The 20965-nt window shown below is 34.2% G+C and overlaps 2 protein-coding genes across 4 annotated transcripts; one reads left to right on the top strand and one right to left on the bottom strand.

Annotated features, from left to right (window-relative positions):
* Window positions 1–393: 393 nt before the first annotated feature.
* On the bottom strand, window positions 394–6765 carry LOC128674848 (putative inorganic phosphate cotransporter). 2 transcript variants are annotated; one of them, XM_053753793.2, is made up of 10 exons: window positions 6656–6765; window positions 5854–6095; window positions 5463–5648; window positions 5090–5228; window positions 4660–4877; window positions 4167–4319; window positions 3212–3344; window positions 2880–3001; window positions 1643–1762; window positions 394–713 (listed from the first exon to the last, which is right to left on the bottom strand). In XM_053753793.2, exons 1-10 carry the CDS (start codon window positions 6729–6731, stop codon window positions 540–542), a joined length of 1563 nt encoding a protein of 520 aa, XP_053609768.1. In that variant the 5' UTR covers window positions 6732–6765; the 3' UTR covers window positions 394–539. The 2 variants fall into 2 exon arrangements, with proteins under 2 accessions (XP_053609768.1, XP_053609767.1); XM_053753792.2 differs by having other exon boundaries at window positions 5854–6101; window positions 6656–6764.
* A 1566-nt stretch (window positions 6766–8331) lies between these two features.
* On the top strand, window positions 8332–14703 carry LOC128674845 (putative inorganic phosphate cotransporter). Of its 2 annotated transcripts, XM_053753791.1 has the most exons (12): window positions 8354–8455; window positions 8538–8716; window positions 8830–9164; window positions 9457–9636; window positions 9890–10028; window positions 10118–10335; window positions 10656–10805; window positions 11312–11444; window positions 13011–13129; window positions 13416–13535; window positions 13880–14009; window positions 14617–14703. In XM_053753791.1, exons 3-12 carry the CDS (start codon window positions 8958–8960, stop codon window positions 14664–14666), a joined length of 1446 nt encoding a protein of 481 aa, XP_053609766.1. In that variant the 5' UTR covers window positions 8354–8455; window positions 8538–8716; window positions 8830–8957; the 3' UTR covers window positions 14667–14703. The 2 variants fall into 2 exon arrangements, with proteins under 2 accessions (XP_053609765.1, XP_053609766.1); XM_053753790.1 differs by lacking the exon at window positions 8538–8716 and having other exon boundaries at window positions 8332–8455.
* The last annotated feature ends 6262 nt before the right edge of the window (window positions 14704–20965 follow it).

The following is a 20965-nucleotide window of genomic DNA, read 5'->3' as shown; positions in this document are numbered from 1 at the left end:
CCGCTTTAAATTCATAGTAAAATCTCGGTAATTTTTTTATCGCGTACCTACTCTGTAAGACTGGTAAACATATATGATTCAAATTCGCATTTTTTTCTCATCTTTAGCTCAATTTCCCATTTCCCGCTGCGGGTCTCGTCGCGCAAACGTGTCCAATCAATATATTTATATTTGAAACAAACAAAATGGCGTACTTTATATTTTTCTGCGCAAGTTAAAGTTAACGTCAAAGTTGACAGTGATAAATAGAACGGATTTTTAAACACTAATCACTCTTGCAGTCTATATTCAACATCCATACTAAAGAAAGCTTATCCAAATTATGTATCTACTAATTACTGAAATATAATCAAAATACTTATATAGGTAGGTAATTAAAAGAAATATAGAATATATAGTTAAATACTTTATATCAACTTAGGGTGACATAAGTACATCACTTATTGACGTCAAAAATTACTTAAAACTAGTCTACTAATTAAATTATACAAATAAATTATTTTAATATAACGATGTTGCTCTTTGCCTTTTTTAATTATTTACTTATTCCCATTTTTCTTGATCATGGCATCTGCTTCTTCGTCAGCCTTCGGAAGATCAGGTTCGTTCCAATCAGCGAGTTCTGACGTACCGAGCAGTAGGTACATGACGTTTGTTATGAAGAATAAACCACTGGTGACGAGGAATACCTTCCTCCATAAGTATATGCTTGTCTGAAAGAATTTAATAAATTATGAAACTTATGTCGTGGATCTGTTCTGTCTGTTTCACAATTTTTTTATTGATTATACTATTTTGTAACATAAAAAACTATATACTTTATTACCATCTTCCCGTTTTGCCCAAACATATGTATACAGAGCGATCTATGTAAAGTAATAATAATAATAATACATTAGTCATGGTCAACGAATGGTGAAAATTATTATAGATAGTCCAATCAGTAAAGTCAATACGGCACATCAACAGAGACCCAAGTCCCAAGGTACCATTAGTATAGAATAGAAATAAGGTTTATTCAAAAAACTACAGACACACACATAATAACAAAAAAAGAAAATGAAGATAAAAAAAAAACAAAACGTGGGTAAGTACAAAATGTGATTATGGGTGTGTGTGCTGCAGTGATCTCAACAGGCCACAACTCAGTGATGTTATTACTCTAGGAGCAATTCACTGATTTTCAGTTGGAGCCCTTACTACTAAGTAGGTGCTGTTGCGAAACATGAGTGCAGTAATATAGTGAGATATATACGATACTACATAGGTAGATAGTTAAATAAATAAACTGTTTATTTGATTCTACAAACGCTAATATAATATGTACTATTAAAGCAATAGATTCAGTAATGGTCCGTTAATTAAGGATTTCTAGACAACGACCGTCACCGGCGACTTGTTGGATTGTTCCGTTTTTGGATATTTAATAAATAAGATTTTAATTGTTGCTTGAATGAATTTATTGTGGCACAGAATCTAATTGGCGGTGGTATATCATTCCAACATTTTGTCGCCTGGAAACGGAAGCTGCCCCTAAAAGTCACAGTTTTGTGTGGAGGCACTGACAGTGACGGCCGAAAAATGCGCGGATTTTGAGTGCCGTACGGTGCAATGGGTTGAAAAAAGTAGAAAAAGGACTCACAACATCAGTAAGGATCAGTCCAGCCACGTTCGGGGCCAGCACGCCGACGCCGTTGGAGCAGAAGTTACTCAGGCTCATCATAGTCCCGGCGAAGTTGGGCGAAATGTCTATGTGGTTCACCTGAAAGTTATTGTAAAATTAATTGTTATCAATCAATCAATCAATCAATTCATTTATTTGCATAAAATGTAGGTATAAAATGTTCAGATCATAATAATATGTCCCTTATACATTTTACCTCAAGCAGATATGCAAAATTACATAAAATAAAATAGTGAAAATACATAGTTATTATAGAGCATTATAAAAAAACCAAAACCTTAACATAACATAACATAGGTAAAATATCAACCACCACATTAAAAATTCAATATTACATAGACATAAATATGTCTAATAGTTAATAATTTAGTAAGCCACAGAAAGAAAAAAAAAGTCAAATACTATTGATGCTGGTAGTCTAAATTTATATGTCATTTAGAAATCATGTAACAGAGTAATAGCATTTTTCACACAACCAACCGAATAATTTCTTTTTAAACATATTTTTATTTAAGTTTTTTATATCTTTGGGCATCTTATTAAATATCTTATTACTAATGCCTAAAACACTTGCACCAAACATTGCTGTCTTGTTTATATGTATATGTCTTGTGTATATGACTGAGTTTGTCACTATTGCGGGCTGATGTTACGTGTTCATGTCGATTTAAATTTAATTTCACAAATACTGCTAGCTCATATACATATAGTGACGGTAGAGGAAGAATCTTTAATTCACGACATTTCCTTTTCTTTTTTTTTTATTTAGACATAAAACATACATACACTATGGATGTGTATAGTGAGGCTGATTGTTACTCAATTCTACAAAATCTACTGAAAGGATTTCGATGAAATTTGATACACGAGTAGTATATAGGTATAGGTACGTTATAACAGTATAGTATAAGTATATCATAACATACCCTACGGGTTTATTTTATTTGAATTCATCACTTATCATTAACATTCGTCGAAACTCCAATAAATTCACCAAATCCATTCCTACTAACTGTTTCATAAGAGTTGCGTTGAATATTTTTGATGCGTGAAATTAAGTGCTTACCTTTATCATTATTGATATTAACCTCCCCTTTTCTGGTCCATCGGCATCGATGCTCTTGATAACATCAGGGCTAAGGCAACAAAAATATCTACCATACAATTTAATTTTGGAATATATTACGGAACTTACCAGAAAACCATAATGAGAAGCAATATTTAAGCCGCAAATGATTATCATGATAGTCTCCACCATGTAGATATTCTGACCATAAAATGCCAACACAATTAGTCCGAATGTTGATCCAAAATTACCTGAAATACATGACACGAAATTAAAATTTTCCAACTTTGTCTAACTTTTTGTAACAAGAAATTTAATGTTGAAGTTGGAGTCTGTGCAAAGAAAAAAAAGAAAAGTAGTAAAGCGGATCCAAAACTCCGACTTAACGGCTGAAGAAAGGAAAAGCAAAAAACCACACTGTATGTATGTATTAGATTGTGTAGACATTGATAGAACATTACCAATAGAGTTAGCAAGTTTCCTCGACCACGTAACACTGAGGTATTTCTTCACGATGAGCATATCGAATAACCAGCCGAAGAAGAAGTTGTTGATGAACATGACCAAGAATGGTAAAGCGGTCAGCAAGCCGTTCTAAAAGTAAAATAATTATTTAATGTTAAAGAGAAATAAATATATATCGTCCTGTACGTACTAGATTTTAACGTTTGTAGCACGTGTATAACTATGTATAATTAATCAAGTTCAGTTAACACATTGGAAAACTACACATATTTTTTTAACATTATAATAATAGTCCCAGTTTTTTATTAGTGATCTTGAAAAAGTATTTCACAATTAATTCTTTGTGTTAGTAGGTAATTCATAAAAAAGATCCCCTACAAATTTTGTCATAGAACATCGAAACCAATATCAGGATATAAATATTATGCTAAAGAAGTAAAGTGTCGAAAGTACAAAAATTATAATAAAAATTGTTACTACTTAAATAACTACTAACGTCAAAGTAAAAGTAAAGTTCCAATTTAATGAGTTTAGTTCGGGTAACTTTTTAATACTTATTGTTTTCTCATAGGTATAATACATACATACGTATACATTTTGTTACAAAAAGCTCGTTCCAAGAATCCTAAGTAATGTCATAAAGGCGAACGTAAGTTTGTTAGTTACCTCTTCACGCTGTATTTACTCAATCTTGTTAAAATTTTGCCTACTTTTAAGTATAAAAAGGGCATAGAAAAATAACTGTATTCGTGGGAAATGTACACAGGCAAGGCCGCGGGTAAAAGCTTGTAGTCGATATGAAGATGTTTTAGCAAATTACGACTTAATTTGTTCTTAATGATTATGCTTCGCTACCAGAGTGCTCATTTGCAATGCTTTGCCGATTTATTTACGGAAAATGTTGACTTTAATAAAGTATTTGCTGAACTTAATAAAGAAGATAAAACTTACCGCTTTAATGTTGACGCCCATGACTTTATCCATAAATGCAGGGACCTCCGAGTATAGGGTCAGTTGACCCCATGTGTTCCCGATATGGGCAATGATGATGGCATACAACCCGCGGTGGCGAAGTAGACGACTCCAGGGAACTTTTAGACGTTTCTGGAACGTATGATTTTCTGTTATCACTCGTGTACTAACTCTACGTATATGCTTGGATTGGTCAGGTCAGTTGTCAGTTTTTGAAACCATGAGATATATATATAATCTGCAAAGAGAAATGAAGTACAAGACCGTCTTTTGTTACCGGTGATTTAGCATAACGTCTATTTGAATTTTAATACATAACTGGAAATAAGTCACCTAGTTGTGCAAATATTTACACATAAAACCCCAGCAATAAACCCTGTATTATTAAGAAGAATACGATGAGCGCATTTAACTATATTTCAAAATTCCCAATTTGAAGGTAACCAAGTAACCATTCATAATAGTATCTAACGCAGGCATCATTTTGCTTCAAGGCCTCTTCAATGTAATTTCTTTCCGCAAGAGAAATTTTTTTATTCTGCGCTGGACTGTCTGCGCAGAAAAACCAAATGATGGCACCAGAAAATCCAGCTAGAATTCCGTAGAAACGGAAGATCCCAGGCCAGCCTAAGGGAGATGCCGCTATGAACCCGGTCAATGGCAGGCCGAGGACAGGGCCTAACGCTTGAGCTGAAAAAAATATAATTGGAATATTTATTCATAAGTTAAGACGATAATAGAATTGTGCAATAAGCATAAGGAAAAAATACGCAAAAGATTCCGTTAAGTACTTACAAAACTATCCGGTGCAAAAAACCTTTAAACTTGGGGCAATTGTATTCTTCTTATTTGTATTTCAATAAAACTCATTACATTAATAACTCGATAATTAGTCTGTTTACCTCCATATATCACGCCACTGAGTCTTCCCCGTTCTTCCAGTGGCGTCCACTTTCCTAAGAAAGTATGGCAAGCGGGCATGATACACGCTTGCGCCAGACCTTGAGTCAATCTGAACGAAGCAGCTGCTATCCAACCACCCTAAAATTGAAAGAATATTTTTAGAGGTCTCCTTAGTGACTGGTCTGTAAGTGGTATGCACTGTTGGATTTTATCATAATCAATATGTAAAACCACTAGTAATGGGAAGGTGACATGAGTCTAACTCTTATTTTAATTAATTAATGATGCACATTTCTTGTAACTGTAAGATGATGATGTCATAGGATATTTGAATAATAACTTATCGACGGCAAAGACAACAGTGAGACTTACGTAGAAAGAAACTGTAGGAAACAACACCGAAGCGGCACAATTGATGAACATGGCGCCAGCTACCAGCCTCCTGGCTCCAAAACGATGAGCCAGTTGGCCTGCCGGGACTTGGAGCAGCATGTAGCCGATGAAGAAAGAAGAGATAATGAAGTCTTGGGTCTTTTTACTCCAGTCGAATTGAGGATACTAGAAAACAGAATATCATTAAAACCCCTCACTGCTTTATTTGGAGATGAATCTACTCATATAAATAAATTTGTTGCATAAAATATAATCAAAATAGAATAAAATTACGTCAAAATTTATCTAATTCTTCAACTAACATAGTCAAAGATAGGAAATCAAAGATTGTTAAGACAAATTATTTTAGTATTTGGTATGAGAAACTTACTGGAGGAATAAGCATCAAAGCATTAAAAAATCCATGAGCTTCGTAATCAGATCCCTTCACATTAAAACTATCTTCAGTCTCATTTGCTATCGCACTGATGTTAGTTTCAGTGCTATTTTTTATGTCTAAGACAGGGTTTTCTATCATACCAACTAATGCCACTCCCATACAAGCTCTTAAACTGTAGGCGATTGTGAGAGCTGCCATCAGCACCAAACATTGAGAGTGACGAACTCCCCATCCTGAAACTACAGAATATTTTCACTCTTAGACGTAATAACTTGTTATATAATATCACTTTTACATAACATTTCCATTCCCGGCATGGACAATAACTGTTATTGTTTTGATTAAGTGGATATTCACAATAAATAAAAATATATAATTACATGACAGCAATAACATAATACTTAGATGCAAACGCCATCTAAATCTGTTCTTAGCAGTCGTTTTGAGATGCGGAGATTGTGTACTGTGCGTTAGTGTATCCTAAGGGAATATCCTAAGGGAAAATCACAATGGTACAGTGATAGATGCAGCACCTCTTAAATTTTAGATTAATATTTTTAGCAATTTTAGATAACAAAAATGATAATTTTTTAATGTTATAATTGTCATCTACTTTTAATAAATACAGTGTTGATATTAATACTTTTCAAATTCAATGGCGACAGAAATTGTTGGTAAGTTCGAAAATATTGTTTCTCTTTTTAATTGCTCTAACCTTATAAAAATGTCATTCCTATTTTTTGTTTCTATTATAATAAATTTTAACTATGGTGATTGAATAAAACAAACTAACCTTTAAATTTCTCATCAACATGAGTGCTTATAACATTACTTTCACTTGATTTTCCATTTTCACTAAAATCAGCCATGATTTAGTCTCAAGCACCTGTCATTCGATCACTGGCATTTATATCAAAATAATTAATTTGTAGATTAATTTTATCAAAAAATAAATAGTTTGTGATGTCACTTATGAATGTGAATAAATATTGTCTTTCAGCTATACTGCAAACAAGAGGCGTAATGCTTAGAATAGATAAAAATTCCATTCAATATCTATTTCAAATGTAGTTTTTCATTATGTTCATACACTTAACTGCTATTTCTATACAGAGATTCAAATTTATCATCTTTGACAGAAAAACGCGGTTTATCACTCGTTGTAATTAATTAAAAATAATTATTAATTATGATACTTCTTGACCAAATCCTATGGGAATGCTTACTATGTATTAATCCAAGGTAACAGCTGTACCTGGTAAAAATTACCTGGGTTTTTCACATCTCTAATATTAGTGGGATTTGTTGGGATAATACAAAAAAATGTCAGAGACCGCTAAAGTTTGGTCTAACGCAACACTGCTAGCGTGCATCGTAGAGGTTCAAGACGTCTCGATTCAATCCAATTTTTCACCTGGTATTTTCTCATCTTTGGGCAACACAATTTTGTTGCTCAAGGAATAAAAGTATGATGAATTGCTATTCAAGAATAAATCATAGAATTTTGTAGAGGACATGCATCTAGACTCAATATGAGTTGTTTAGGGAGTTAACTAATGAGATCTTTTACGACTTGAGAATTATATAAAGAACTCGAACCCGATAGGAATGTCGGTTGACTTGATTGTTACCTACTAGCTACTATTTTATGTAATAAATAATTGAGTAGGTATCAGTGCTTGTACGATTTTGTTTGTCTGTGCATTTATTTATTTTGCCACGACCTAAATTTATTTCTAAATTACGTAGGTTTCATGACACAAAATAATAATTTCGTTAGGTAACAGGAAAAAGATAACGTTTTATCATAATCAACATCAACTATTTGCAAACTTGCCTACAAAATGTGCTCAGTGATTTGTGATGGAGATTATAATGATTTAGTTCAGCGGTTCTCAAACTTTTAGAATAACTTTTACATGAAGCATTTTGTCAAATGAACCACTAACTGATGTAGAATATCCATCAATATCCAAAACCATTGAGACAAGTAGACTGATGAGGAAAATAGACTAATCGTCACGGAAATATAAGTAGATGGATTGGGAAAAAATATTACAGTTTGAGACAACTGACCAAACAACAAGGAACCAAATGGGCAACAGACCAATAGGTCAAATTAGACCAAACAGGATAGTAAACTTTGAATTGTATGAACACGTGTGTCATGTATCAACATTAAAAAAATATGCTAATCCATAAGATCAAACACTTGTAAGTTATCATTACTGGCATAGAACTTGCAGGTTGTACTAGTTTGTACTAGTATGCAGTTGATTAGTTAAACAAAGAATATTAAACTGAGAAAAATGAGAATGACATTTGAAAAATTGCATTATAAATTAACCAAACGATGCATCGCCCTGTAGGTACTATCTTTGTCAAAATATTATTGAGCTATTTGTGTCAGTTATTTGAATAAGATTAGAACTACGACTGTACTGTTTAAAACTATTTTGTTAGATAATTTTATTGCCAGTGAGTTGTGGTAGTTCTGTTGTTGTAAATGTATCAATTTCTGTCCAAGTCATTATGGTACAGGCTCTGAACAGTGAATATGAAAAGGTTCCAGTTGTAGAACTAGGAATTAATGGTAAGATAAACTGAATAATATATTTTATTATAGTTCCTACTATGGAAGATATTATAATCGTGTTTGGTTGATTTTCTATTAGACTACTAAAAGTATATGGCGCATCTAATGAGAATTAGCCACTGCAGTCTATCAACCGCAAAACCTGGTACACAACAACCCAAGTATTGTTGTTTGTTGGCAGACACCTAGACAATGAGGAAAATTATTATGACCTACTCAAGAGTCAAATTTCGAGTTTCCATATGGAAATAAAAATATGTAGGTATTAGTAAATTATTTGAAACAAAGGATTGGATAACATGACTGATACATTAAACATAAATAATCTTCCTATTGCATTTACCTTGTAATATATATCTTGTGATTTTCAGAATCAAAGTCATCAACACAGGAACCCTCTTATGGATATGGCGTGCGACACATCCAGTCTTTACTCTTCTTAACTAGTATTCTGATTGGCTACTTAGCCAGAGCTCATCTTGGAGTCAGCATAGTTGCTATGACTTACTATGTTCCCATTACCAACAAAACTTATTCAAATAATATTACTTTCCATTTAAATAAAAGTCAACATCCAAATTATGACCATGAGCTGAATAATATAACAAATATAGTTATAAATAATTACAATGATACTCAGTTTATAGACGATCTTGTATCTAGAGAAATGGAAAACGTTGCGAGTGACGAAAATGGAATTTACAAGGTAATTAAAAATTAGTACATAAACAAAATCAATTATAGTATATTTTACCTACTGAAAATTTGCATATTATGCTTCTGTGTCCTATAACTATGCCTTTAGGTTTGTTTATTAGAAATCAGTATTATTTAAAAAAGCAAAAAAATATTGTAAAATCTTTTATTCATTATCACTAGTTTCACGTTGGTGATACTAGTACTAGTTCCACTAAGTTCCATAATCGATCTACTGGTAATTTATTTTATTCATTAGTTCCATTTTATTAATAATGAATCCCAAATGAAACTGTTTTCAGAAATATTTTTGGAGCAAACCAAATCAAGAAATGATTTTGGCTTCGTTTTACTTAGGTTATTGCATCATGCAATATGGCATGAGCATGATCGCCCAGCGTTGGGGAGGCAAGTTGCCCCTTCAGATTGGTCTGTTTGTCAATGGAGTAGTCTCTGTTGCTACGCCGTGGCTTGCTTTTTGGGTAATAATTATTTTCTTTTTCTTCATTAAATTGTACTTTCGATTCTATGTAAAAGTTAAAATTTAATGCTAATCTGAAGAAAATTCGGATAAAATTATCAAACCATTCAAGACTTTATAACAATAATTATCAAAAAAAAATTCCGTCTTTACCATCAGCTGGTCTACTAGTCCATATTAAAGTACATGAGAATTTTGAGTCTAACTCTGTGATGGAGAATGTTCAACAATACCACAATCATCACTACCTGCAGGGAGGCTGGCAGGCCGTGTGCGTTTGCCGCATTCTTCAAGGCATGTCTCAAGCAGGCTTCTTCCCGTCCATACAAACTTTGCTGGCTCAATGGGTGCCGCCTAAAGAACTGGCGAGACTAAGTAGTTTCGTCTATACTGGTAAGGGGATTCAATTGAATACAATTTTCGGATAAAAATGAGAACTACCATCTATGTGTTTTTTTTTATAAATTCTTATATTTGTACAGGGCCAGTAATAGGGACAATCATAGCCTTCCAATTTAGCGGTATATTGTCTGCAAGCCCTTGGGGTTGGCCATCTATATTCTGGGGAGCAGGAATATTGTGCTTTGCTACATTCTTGGTTGTTACTCTGTTCGCATCAGCTACACCCCACGAACATAAAAGTATATCGAAGGAAGAAAGGGATTATATCACGCATACAATGGTTAACATCAGTAAAAAGGTAATAATAGTAAATAAACTAATTAAAACATAACATTTTCATAAATAACAACTAAAGTTCTCGTTGCAAATTTCAATATAAAAAAGAACACCCGATAGGTTAAAGTACCCGTGGCCCAAATTTTGTCAAAATCTATCCAAAAAAGTTCTCGAACATTCGAATATATAATTTGAGCAGTATTACATTTATATTAAATAGGTCGTCATAAATCTTTAACATAAATTTTTAAAACTGATTTTAAATATTTATATCGAAAAGTAAATCATCTAACTAAGCCACTATATTTTCTTGAAACCTTTTTAAAAAAAATCTATTATCAGAAACCCAGTGTGCCCCTAAAGGCGATCCTAGCATCGAAGCCAGCTTGGGCCATATTCACGTCACACATGGGGAGCACAATCGCTTATCTGTTCGTGTTCATGCAAGTGCCATCCTATATCCACTACTCTTTGGGAGTCGACGTTAAGAATGTAAGTTATAACTTGAAACACAGACACTTTTCAAGAAAGTTCTTATTAATATTCTTAATACAATTCTGACAGCTATAAAATTAATACGTTACCTATTCTGGGCGACGAAAGCTATGTATAAAAAACTGATAAGTTGAAGTGAATGAGTGGAGTATCAAGAATTGACAAAATTTTAAGTGAATATGTAAGTGGAACTATGAAAGTAGCACCGACATGAGAAGATAAATAGTTACAGCTTAGGATGGAATGGTCATATTTTGAGACGGTAAGAAAACTATCTTACTAAAAGGACGTTAAGATGGAAGTTAAAGTTATCAGGAATAAAGGAATACCAAGAAGAGATACCTAATTTGACACAATCAATATTGTGTCAAATTAGCATGAAAAGGAAGGGAGTGTCAAAATTACTTAAGATTAGTAACTTTCTCGATTGACGGATATGCGCTCAAACGGGTGAAATTGAATAAAAGCTTGTAAAATGATGTGATTTATTTAAATTATTTCAGAGTGGTTTAATTTCGTCTCTCCCATACGTGGCGGGCTTCATCGCGTCCCTGTCATACGGAATACTCTCGGATTTCCTAACGAATACGAACGTTCTCAGCGTGAAAAATGCTAGGAGATCATTCAACACCCTCTGTGAGTACCAAGCAGTTACTTTCTTGTTAGCTTAATAGTAATCGCGATCGTCCGACTTGATGGAATTCCACTAAAAGCATTATAATATCATCACATCAACCAATATTCCTGAAATTTTACCTGCTCCAATAGAAAATTCACGCGGGCGGACTTGCAAGCGCATACTAGAAGGTGATAAGCGAGCAGAGATTCTTTATTTTCTATGTGTGAAGTAAGAAATTGCTTATTGACGATGGCGAAATCAATATATTCTTAATTTATTTAAGCAATGTAAATACAATTTATTATCATACAACTACTAACTACGTGCTACTGTGGTGTAACAATCCAAAGTAGAGCTCACCTTGCGACACGTCGTAGGTAATGTTCTAATGCAGCATGTTGTATTTCTGAGTTTAACATGTCATTAGGAATATTAATTATTCTTATATTTGGCTACGGCAATTTAAACAAAGATATTTGACCGTATGTATTCGTAGAGGGAACTGGTCATCTCGTTTCTCATATATTTTCATGTAAGTTAATTGTGTTTCACAACAATATATATATATATATATATATATATATATATAAATATTATAATCAGCACTCGGATCACAATCATAACCTGTTTTGTTATACCTTTTGACTATGTACATTATGTTTTTTTATATATTATTAGAAAACAAAAAAACATTGTAAGAAACGAATGTCAAATCAGTTTCTTTCGGCATTTCTTCTCAGCAGTGGTCGTTCCGAAATGCCAGTAGTTTGTAGCTTGTGAGAAATAACTATAAATATAAAGATTGACGAGAAAAAGTGCCTGTGAAGGTCTAATTTCTGAATAAATGATTTGAATTTGAATTTGGGATTCTTCTTGACCCTAACCCACTCATGTGGGGTCGGCACAGTATGTAAGTTCCTTCTATTTCATTCTGTCATTTGCCATATCCATTGCTACTCCTTTCCTGTTCATACTATCCTTGATACACTCCATCCATTTCTTCTTCTATTTTCTTCTTAGGTCTTCCTCTATTCCTGGAACCCTTTATGTATTCGTCGAAGGATCATCTTAACCTAATTGGCTGTATCGATTCGATATAGATATAACTAATTGTCTACATCCGTGGCATGTCATGTGATCAGATGATAGTGGATACGCCTATCCGACATCACAGCAACGTGAATTTGATATTGAACATAACTACAGTAATTTCTCAATGACATTTAAGCAGTCAACTTATAGTTGTATCTAGCCGCACCCTAGAGCCGACAGATTATGTATCTTGACTGAGATTATGCTTTTGGAAAAAAAGATAAATTCGTTTGTCCAAAATAATAATCTTCAAGATACTTTTTTTTATTTTTCGCCAAGAAAATTAATACAAATATTTTTGCAGCGCGTGTGCGGCTAGATACGGATGCGGCGGCTAGATAGATACTAATAGAATGTCTTTAGGGTGAATTGCATGGTCGTAATATTTAGTTAGGTATTTTGTGATCTACTCGTGATTATTTTGTTAGGTACACATACATGCAACTTTGTCAGCAAAACTGACTTTAGTCATTTTTTTTATTATACTACAGCAACAATCGGAACAGCCGTGTGTCTGGTAGCAGTGTCCTATACTAAGAACGTCAGTATCGCCTTGGTGTTGCTTGTGATTGCGCAGATTACGCATGTTTCCATTCATGCTGGTTGGATGGTATGTACTTATTTATTTATTTAATATTAGGAACGCTTACATTGTTCATTGTTTACATATATAATATTATAGTAAGTAAATTATAGTTGCAGTTTAATGCGATACATAAACACCAGTTAACAGCGAGCACAACATTTGGCAAATTAATATGAATAGTAGGTCGCCAGTTTTACATTTTTCTAGTTGTCTTTTTCAAATCAGTATCTTGTATTAGTGCAATAAATTATTTTTAATTACTTACTAACATTAATTATCTTTGTAAAATCTTATAATTTTGTAATTTCAGGTAAATTACATAGATTTATCGTCCAACTTCAGCGGCGCGCTACTTGCTATCGGGAACACTATCACAAATGTTCTAGTAATGGGGCTGCCCGTGGTCATCTCTTACATCATCGTTGATGTGGTAACAAATTTTTTGGTTTTGAAAATTGGTTAGAATATTACATTTGTAAAAATACTCCAGCAGCGAAATCCAATAATGATTATTAAGAAATAGTTATTATTTTTACCCATTATATTACGTTGTGTTTATTATATTTTTATCTTATTTATGCCTTTGGCCTTCACGGATCAGGGGGTTTCGGAAGCTAAACGTCCTTGGGTGCACGTCGACTACAATATCAGTGCCTGCAATATGGATCTTGACCTCCGAAACAAGAGAGCGCTAGCGCGTTTTGTGTATTTCCGTCCAATACAAACTAAGCACAATTATTTTGACATTTGGTTGAATTCAACTTTCTTTTTCAGTCAAATCAAAATCAGTGGCGCGTGATGTTCTACCTCATGGCAGGGCTGGCCCTCGTCACAAATGCTATATTTGTTATATTCGTGTCAGCTGACAAACAACCCTGGGATCACGTGGACCTCCGAGAAAAAGGTTAATCTTACGAAAATTGATCACAGATGCTATTTGTCTAATTCATTTTAGGTATCGCTCTCTCATCTCCGCATGATTCCGGTTTATTTCGGTGTAATCACGAAGCCAAAATTATTTTTTTTTTAAGATTAATATATAAAGAAAAATAAAGTTTATTTTTTCTCCACAACAATACTCTTAACTTAATAAAACTAAGTACTGTACAGTGTACATACACACATTGCTAAATAATCTGTTGTGGAGAACTGGTGCCTGAACTAGGTATCCAGATGAACCTGTCATACAGGACACCAGGCAAAAAAATATTTGTCTAGGATGTACAAGACAATATAGGAGTATAACAAATAATGATTCGGCTGTAATTTTAAAAGCACCTGCCTGACTCCAACTCTTTGGAAATGCCATTGTTGCCTAGGTGTATGTGTAGTGTACCTTAGTCTTCTTGTGCGACATTCACCAGAGGATATGAAGCGATCCTATTCTAAGGCGGAGCTACCTCAATTATTTTTCTTTTAGGTATATAACGAACGGCGTCAATGGTATTTGTGTTGCTAAGTAAAAATAAATGGGTTATTAGCAAATGTTCAATTTAGTTTCTTTTTTTCAGAATACAACGTCGTAGATCTAAAAAAGGAAACCAGGAAGAGAAGTCAATAATGTTATATTATTATTAGTTGCAATAGATATTTATTAAACAAAACGTTGTTTCATTGTTATTGGTAAAAAAAATGTGAGTTGTATTCATTTAAGAATCGAACAAGTTAATGCTGCACATCAGCTGTTTACTGTCTGGTCTCAGCTGTGGGTCTCAGTGACCCAAAATGAGTGTACCCCTGCCCGCGCCAGCTTGCAGCTAGTGACGCATGGCCAACTGTTGAAAGGTTGCTCTTCACTAGCTATTAACAATACTATTGATAACTAGCCCGGTGCTTTGCTCCCGTGGGAATTCCGGGATAAAAAGTACCCTATGTATTGCAGGTTATATTCTACCCGTGTAGCAAATTTCATAACAATCCATATAGTAAATTTTGCCTGAAAGATTAACAAACACACATCCTCACAAACTTTCGCATTTATAACATTAGTAGGATATATATCGATACTTTGCTTGGAAATATCGACAGCATCGATATAATATTGATATCTATCTATTGCTTTTGCATCAAAAATCTTTTGAGTTTATAGATAGACCGTCGTTAGTGGATTGTCAATCGACAACACTAGTAAGTTATTTATTAATCAAACAAACATAAGGATAAGTATAGTAAATGAAACCATATGATAAAAGGATAGGTTTGCTTGATGAGCTTATCGTGTAACAAGGATTAGATTTCCAATAATTTCGTCAGAACTGTTGCTAGCCCTTTGTACCTATGTCCTACAAAGTTATTTTATCAATAACCATTAGGCGAACCTGTTATATCCCAGACTTGACTACACCTTTGCCCGCAGCTTCGTTCACGTAACTCGTCTCGTGTCTTAATTACATCCATTTAGTATAGTTTAGTATTTTCTAGTGAGGTGGTATTTATTTATACGTAAAGCGTTAAAAATTCTATAAGACTCATATTGCACGAATGCTTCCCAATTCGAATTGTAATAGAATAGCCAAGCCCACGGCAAGAAGCTAGATTTCGGCCCAACTGTCTGAAAAACGTGACTAATGTTAATTTCATATCACGTAGTGCCTCTAGCTGCGGCATCGAGTTTGTATAAAATTTAATACACCATAGAGCGCCTGTTAAGCTTGCACTAATGTCACTTATGCGAAAAAAACTAATTAATTTAATACCTAACTTAATTATTAATATTACTTAATGATTAATAGTGCAAATAAGTAAGTAGTGCAAACAAGTACTTAATAAATAATACAACTTAATAATTAATAATACAAATAAAATGATGATAAAACGAGCGCAGGCAATCACTATCAGTCTATGTAATGGCTGGTTAGTTTCTTCAAAATTGTTGTTGTTTTATAAACTAAGGGTGGGTTGCACGGTCAATTTTGACGTTATGTATGTGTGTGTGTTTTACGTTATGTGTGCTCTATATATAAGTTACTCTAAGTCCCAGACTTGGTCCAGTAATGCTGTATTGATGGCTGCCACAAATCTGGCCGGAAACTCCGGGACATTTGCTCTGGAACCTATTTGATTTATGGTCGAATTGTGTCGCAAAAGTAACACGAGAGTCTTCGATGAACGGATGCCGCCTAAAATATATCATTATTTATTCTTTTTTTATCGATAATGTAATATCATCATTTCGACGACGATTTTCAGAACAAATAGCTATAAAACGGTGTGCTCATATAGGGATCAACAGTTGTTCCCTATAAATTCAAAATTTAATAAATACAGGGCTTATAGAAAAATAAAATACACGTTAAAACGAACAAAATATATGAGAATCGAGTGTACTGTTTTCGCCTGGCAGCATCTGTTCACGAGTTGACGCGAAGCTCATCCATAATAGAGGGAAGCTCACGACCCGGCCCACGACGCCTATATTGAATACCAATACGATACATTTCGTAATCAACTTTCAAGTATTTGGAGATAAACTATTTGCTCGACTCTAGTACACCTAACCATGAATCTCCCTCTAATACAAAGACATTCATTGCAACGCTAAGTTACATCCAAGTTCAATTTCCCCAGTTAAGTTTAATGGTGACCTGTTCCCTCGTAATAGCTTAAACGAGCTAAGTGCTTCCTGAGGAGCAACTCTGAATGTTACCAATTTATAGATGTTAATTTGTGTTCACTTAGTCGAAGTCGTTACTGTGTTGCGTAATGCTTACAAAATAAATAGTATAATATAATTATGATTGGCGTGCAAAATTATAATTATACTTCAATCTTTTCCATGTAAACAGACCCAAATAACATCGTTTTTCAGATCTTTTGATCGCGCCGACTTACGAATTTGTTCATTCGTTCAATTTTATTCATTTTCACGTCATTCAATTTACATAAAAGGGACCGGAAATCCGATTATTTATTATTTCAACTTGCTACCTCTAAGTGGTCCTGAAAAAAGGCTTTTGACAGATCGACAAACAAACAACGAAATTATTATATAAGGGTTCCGTTTTTACATTTGAGGTCTTAATAGTCGTGTTCCATATGGATGAGGGGCGTAGTTATTACATGGAATTAAACACACACAACGACTTCACGTCTTAAAAATATCAATCAATATCTAAGCAGAATAGAGAAACGCTATCGATTTTTCAGATGTAATAATAATATCTATTTGAGAACAATATCTCAAATTTTCTCATTTAAATTTAATCTGTAGACAAAACATTCTGACGTGCTAAGGCATGCATGTAAGAAGTTACTGAAACGTCACTCGCACAACCCCTATCTCAAGCCATGCATTTCAAGACGTTGCTTTAAAATTCCATCAGGCGCTGCCCAACCTACATTGCGTTTCTCTTTCTTTGGAATGGAAATCATACGTCTTCATTTAAATTTAAAAAGGTTTCGAGGTTTGACTACAAATATTCAAAAATGAAAAGCTGAAAGATATTATGTCGGATTAATATTTCTTAGAAAGCCATACAATATAACTGATAGATCTTAAAAATTCATAAATCAAAAAAATCATGGTCCGATAATAGGTGCACAATCATTGACGCATTGACATGTATGCTGAAGCGAAACTAAATAAAAGCTTGTAATAAAATTATTCTGGAACGTAACCGTTAATCCACTGAATGTCTAAGAGTCATTCAATGTTAAAGCAGCATTTAACATTTACTGTGCTGTAAAAATGCCCCCATAAAAAGTTATCCAAAACTTCGTTCCAAGAGCTATGGGCGTAGCTATTGCCAGCTTTCAACGGTAAAGGGGGGGATTAACTGTCTAAAACTGTCCGGATTCATGTTTCGTGCCTAAATACAAAATCCTTACATATTATAAAATGATCTGCCGCGTCTATCTATTCGCATAAACTCAAAAATTACTACACATATAATCATGCGGTTTTCACCAATAGATAGGTGCTATTCCTTAGGTTCTGTAGGTTTTGGTGTATAATTTATCATGAACACTCGAGAGAAGCCGGAACGGGGCGCTAGTCTAAACTAAAATATTTACAAATGTATGCTGTCGTTGGGAGTTCCATTGAGTTCGAGAGTCGTTGAGTATATGGAAGATCCATCTACTTAACAGGCTACAAACATTGATCGTTACAGCAAGATACTGGGTTCATCTGATTGCCAACCTGGCTTTTTTCTTTTTTTATTTTATACTAAAATAACGCCTATATCAATATCGACGAGTATTAATTTAGGATAAATGATCGTGTGGTTATGATGACTGCATATCCCCTCGTGGATGTCGTACGAGACCGCAAGATTAACAGCTGATAGGCAAAAGTTATCCCAAGGAGCCTGGTTTTTAAAATCACATGCAAAACTTCAAAATATTAAAAGTATACTTTTTATACTGATTTAGACTTCCACGGCGTTACAGCGAAAATTTAACCGAGAATAAGCAAAGATGCGAGAGGCCTAGAGGCCACTAACCCCCCCTAGGTACGTCCCCGTTGAGAGACATTTAGCTCAAATCGCAGCACAGTTTTATGCGGCCTTTTAGAGGTGTAATATTTTTAATTTGTTTTTAATTACTTTCGTTTTTGCACTTTCTGAAGACACTCTTAACTTTGTTAACAACACTTTCATTCTTTTTAAATGGATTTCTCGTGCTACGTTTTATTACAAGTATTTATTCTAATTTAGCTAAGGTTTGATAAAAAATTCCCAGACCGACATAAAGCCTTCTGAAATATCGAAGACCAGTTTACATGAATTTGTTACATGTACTTCTATACATGTTATGAGATCCTGGTTTAAATCACAGATCCTATGAAATTCATGTGAATTTCATAGGATCGATGAGTATGTACCCGTCAATATTTGACTTGGGACGTGTAATATACCTGATGCAGTTTAAACAGAATAAAAGATCTTGGATCCTGTCCGGAAAACATCACACTCTTTGTTGGGCAGTTCGAACAAATCAATTAAAAGAAAGTTTTTAAATTGAATGAAATAATAATTACTGAATAAACTTGAATTCGTAAGGTTAATTTTCTAACACTTTAAAAACTTTTGGTTAATTTTGATATTTCCATATTATTTCAATTTATTTTAACCCGTTATTTTAACGAATGAAAATTGTTTGCGAATTTATTATGCTTAAATTGCTTTAAATTATTCGGTTCAATGACTTGATGTTAATTAATTTTGGCAATAGTTATATTAATTAACCTTCAAGAATATAATTGTTTTAACAGAAGTTGATGAAATCATTTATTTTACACAAAACAGGTGTCGAAAATCTTTTTACATCAAAGTTAATCGTTTGAGATAGAAGCAAGGCGTGCACAGGTATATGTTTTTATTTAACGGCTATACGTATGTGTGAAGACGATACGTATGGCGAATGCCCTAAAAGACGATATTGGGGCAACCCGGGGAACCTTTACAATCTTTCAACAGAAGCTATGGAATGGTTGGTCAACCTGGATGCAGATATATAGTTAGATATAGCACTGAACCTATTTTAGATAATTGTTAGATATGTACGAGTATACCTAATGATATGCCATACATTTAAATAAAAGAGATAGTTAACTGTATAAGTGTGGTGCCGCCCTAGACTAGGACCAATCCTGATCCTCCCACAGATGTCGTACGAGGCGACTAAAAGATACATAGCCATTTTGATACCAGACATTACATATCAGTAAACCATCTATCACAGTTTATTTTTATTTACCAAAAAATTTTCATGCAGCGAAACAGAATAGTTCATGGCGCCCTCTGTGAGCCACACGCAAACACACGAGCCGCGCGCGCCGCTCGCGTCGCGCGGTGCGGGCACGCGGATATCGCTCGATTCAAATGCTAGTATCCGATGGGTCGCGATCGCGGCAGAACGTCTATCCTGCCAGCTCAATTTCGCGATCCGCGTATTATTGAAACTTTCTTCTTCATTTGCAAACAATATGATATATTCAAGTGTGTGTGCGTTATTTCAAAAAGTGCCGTGTCGCTTTGTGTATGAACTTAGAATTTGGTGGGTGCATTAAACCTTTGGACTCTGGTCGAGGGTGGGTGTTGAGGACCTGGCGAGCGGATCCTGCTTCGAGAAAGGTAGGTGAGCATGCTTTTATATTCTTTCACCACAGCAGAGACCACGTTTTTTGTTCTTATTTATTATTATTTAAAGGAATTTCTGGACTTATCGTGATTTGTGTCACAATTTTTTGTGTGTTTTATTAGGTTTTACGGTTTTTGCCACTTTTAGATCACCTCATATCATAATAACGGACCTTCTGCGTTCTATGTTGTATTTTATTATATTATTCAACTCGTAAGTTATACTCTTTTACTTAAATTTCGATATTACGCATCATTTTGTTCAATTTAAAAAATTATTTTCAGCCGCCCGCGCAGGCTACGCGCAGCGACGCGCCCACGCAGCGGCGTAACCTCGTCGCGAGGGCCACGCCCACTCGCACGCATTCCAATTTTAAATTATTTTACCATTTGTTATACATTGAGTTTAACTCGAGTTTTATCTGCAGATTTTACGTCAAGGTTGAGAATAGCACGGTTTTTTTACATAGGTTTTGACATTTACATGCATTGTTCAATTTCTGCATTGATTCGTCGACTCGACAGACCAGACATCAGAGCAACAACGGCCGATGGAGCAATGGTGCCGCGCTCTAAATTTACCACTGTGAGTTTTAAATAATTTACCTATGTGAAACTGTTATAAAAACTGTTTTTAATTTATTAAATCATTGTGATTATTTTTAAAACTATTTAAATACAAAAATTACGCCCACGGAATTGCAATAGGAATGAAGCCAGAAAAATTGTACGTCATTCATACACTTATTCTTTTATTCATAGCGGCGAGTTCAGGAGT

Source organism: Plodia interpunctella, chromosome 13, assembly GCF_027563975.2.
Source record: "Plodia interpunctella isolate USDA-ARS_2022_Savannah chromosome 13, ilPloInte3.2, whole genome shotgun sequence".
NCBI classification, from domain to species: Eukaryota; Metazoa; Arthropoda; class Insecta; order Lepidoptera; family Pyralidae; genus Plodia; species Plodia interpunctella.
Note: the sequence above shows the minus strand (reverse complement) of the source record. Positions and strands in the feature narration are given on the sequence as shown.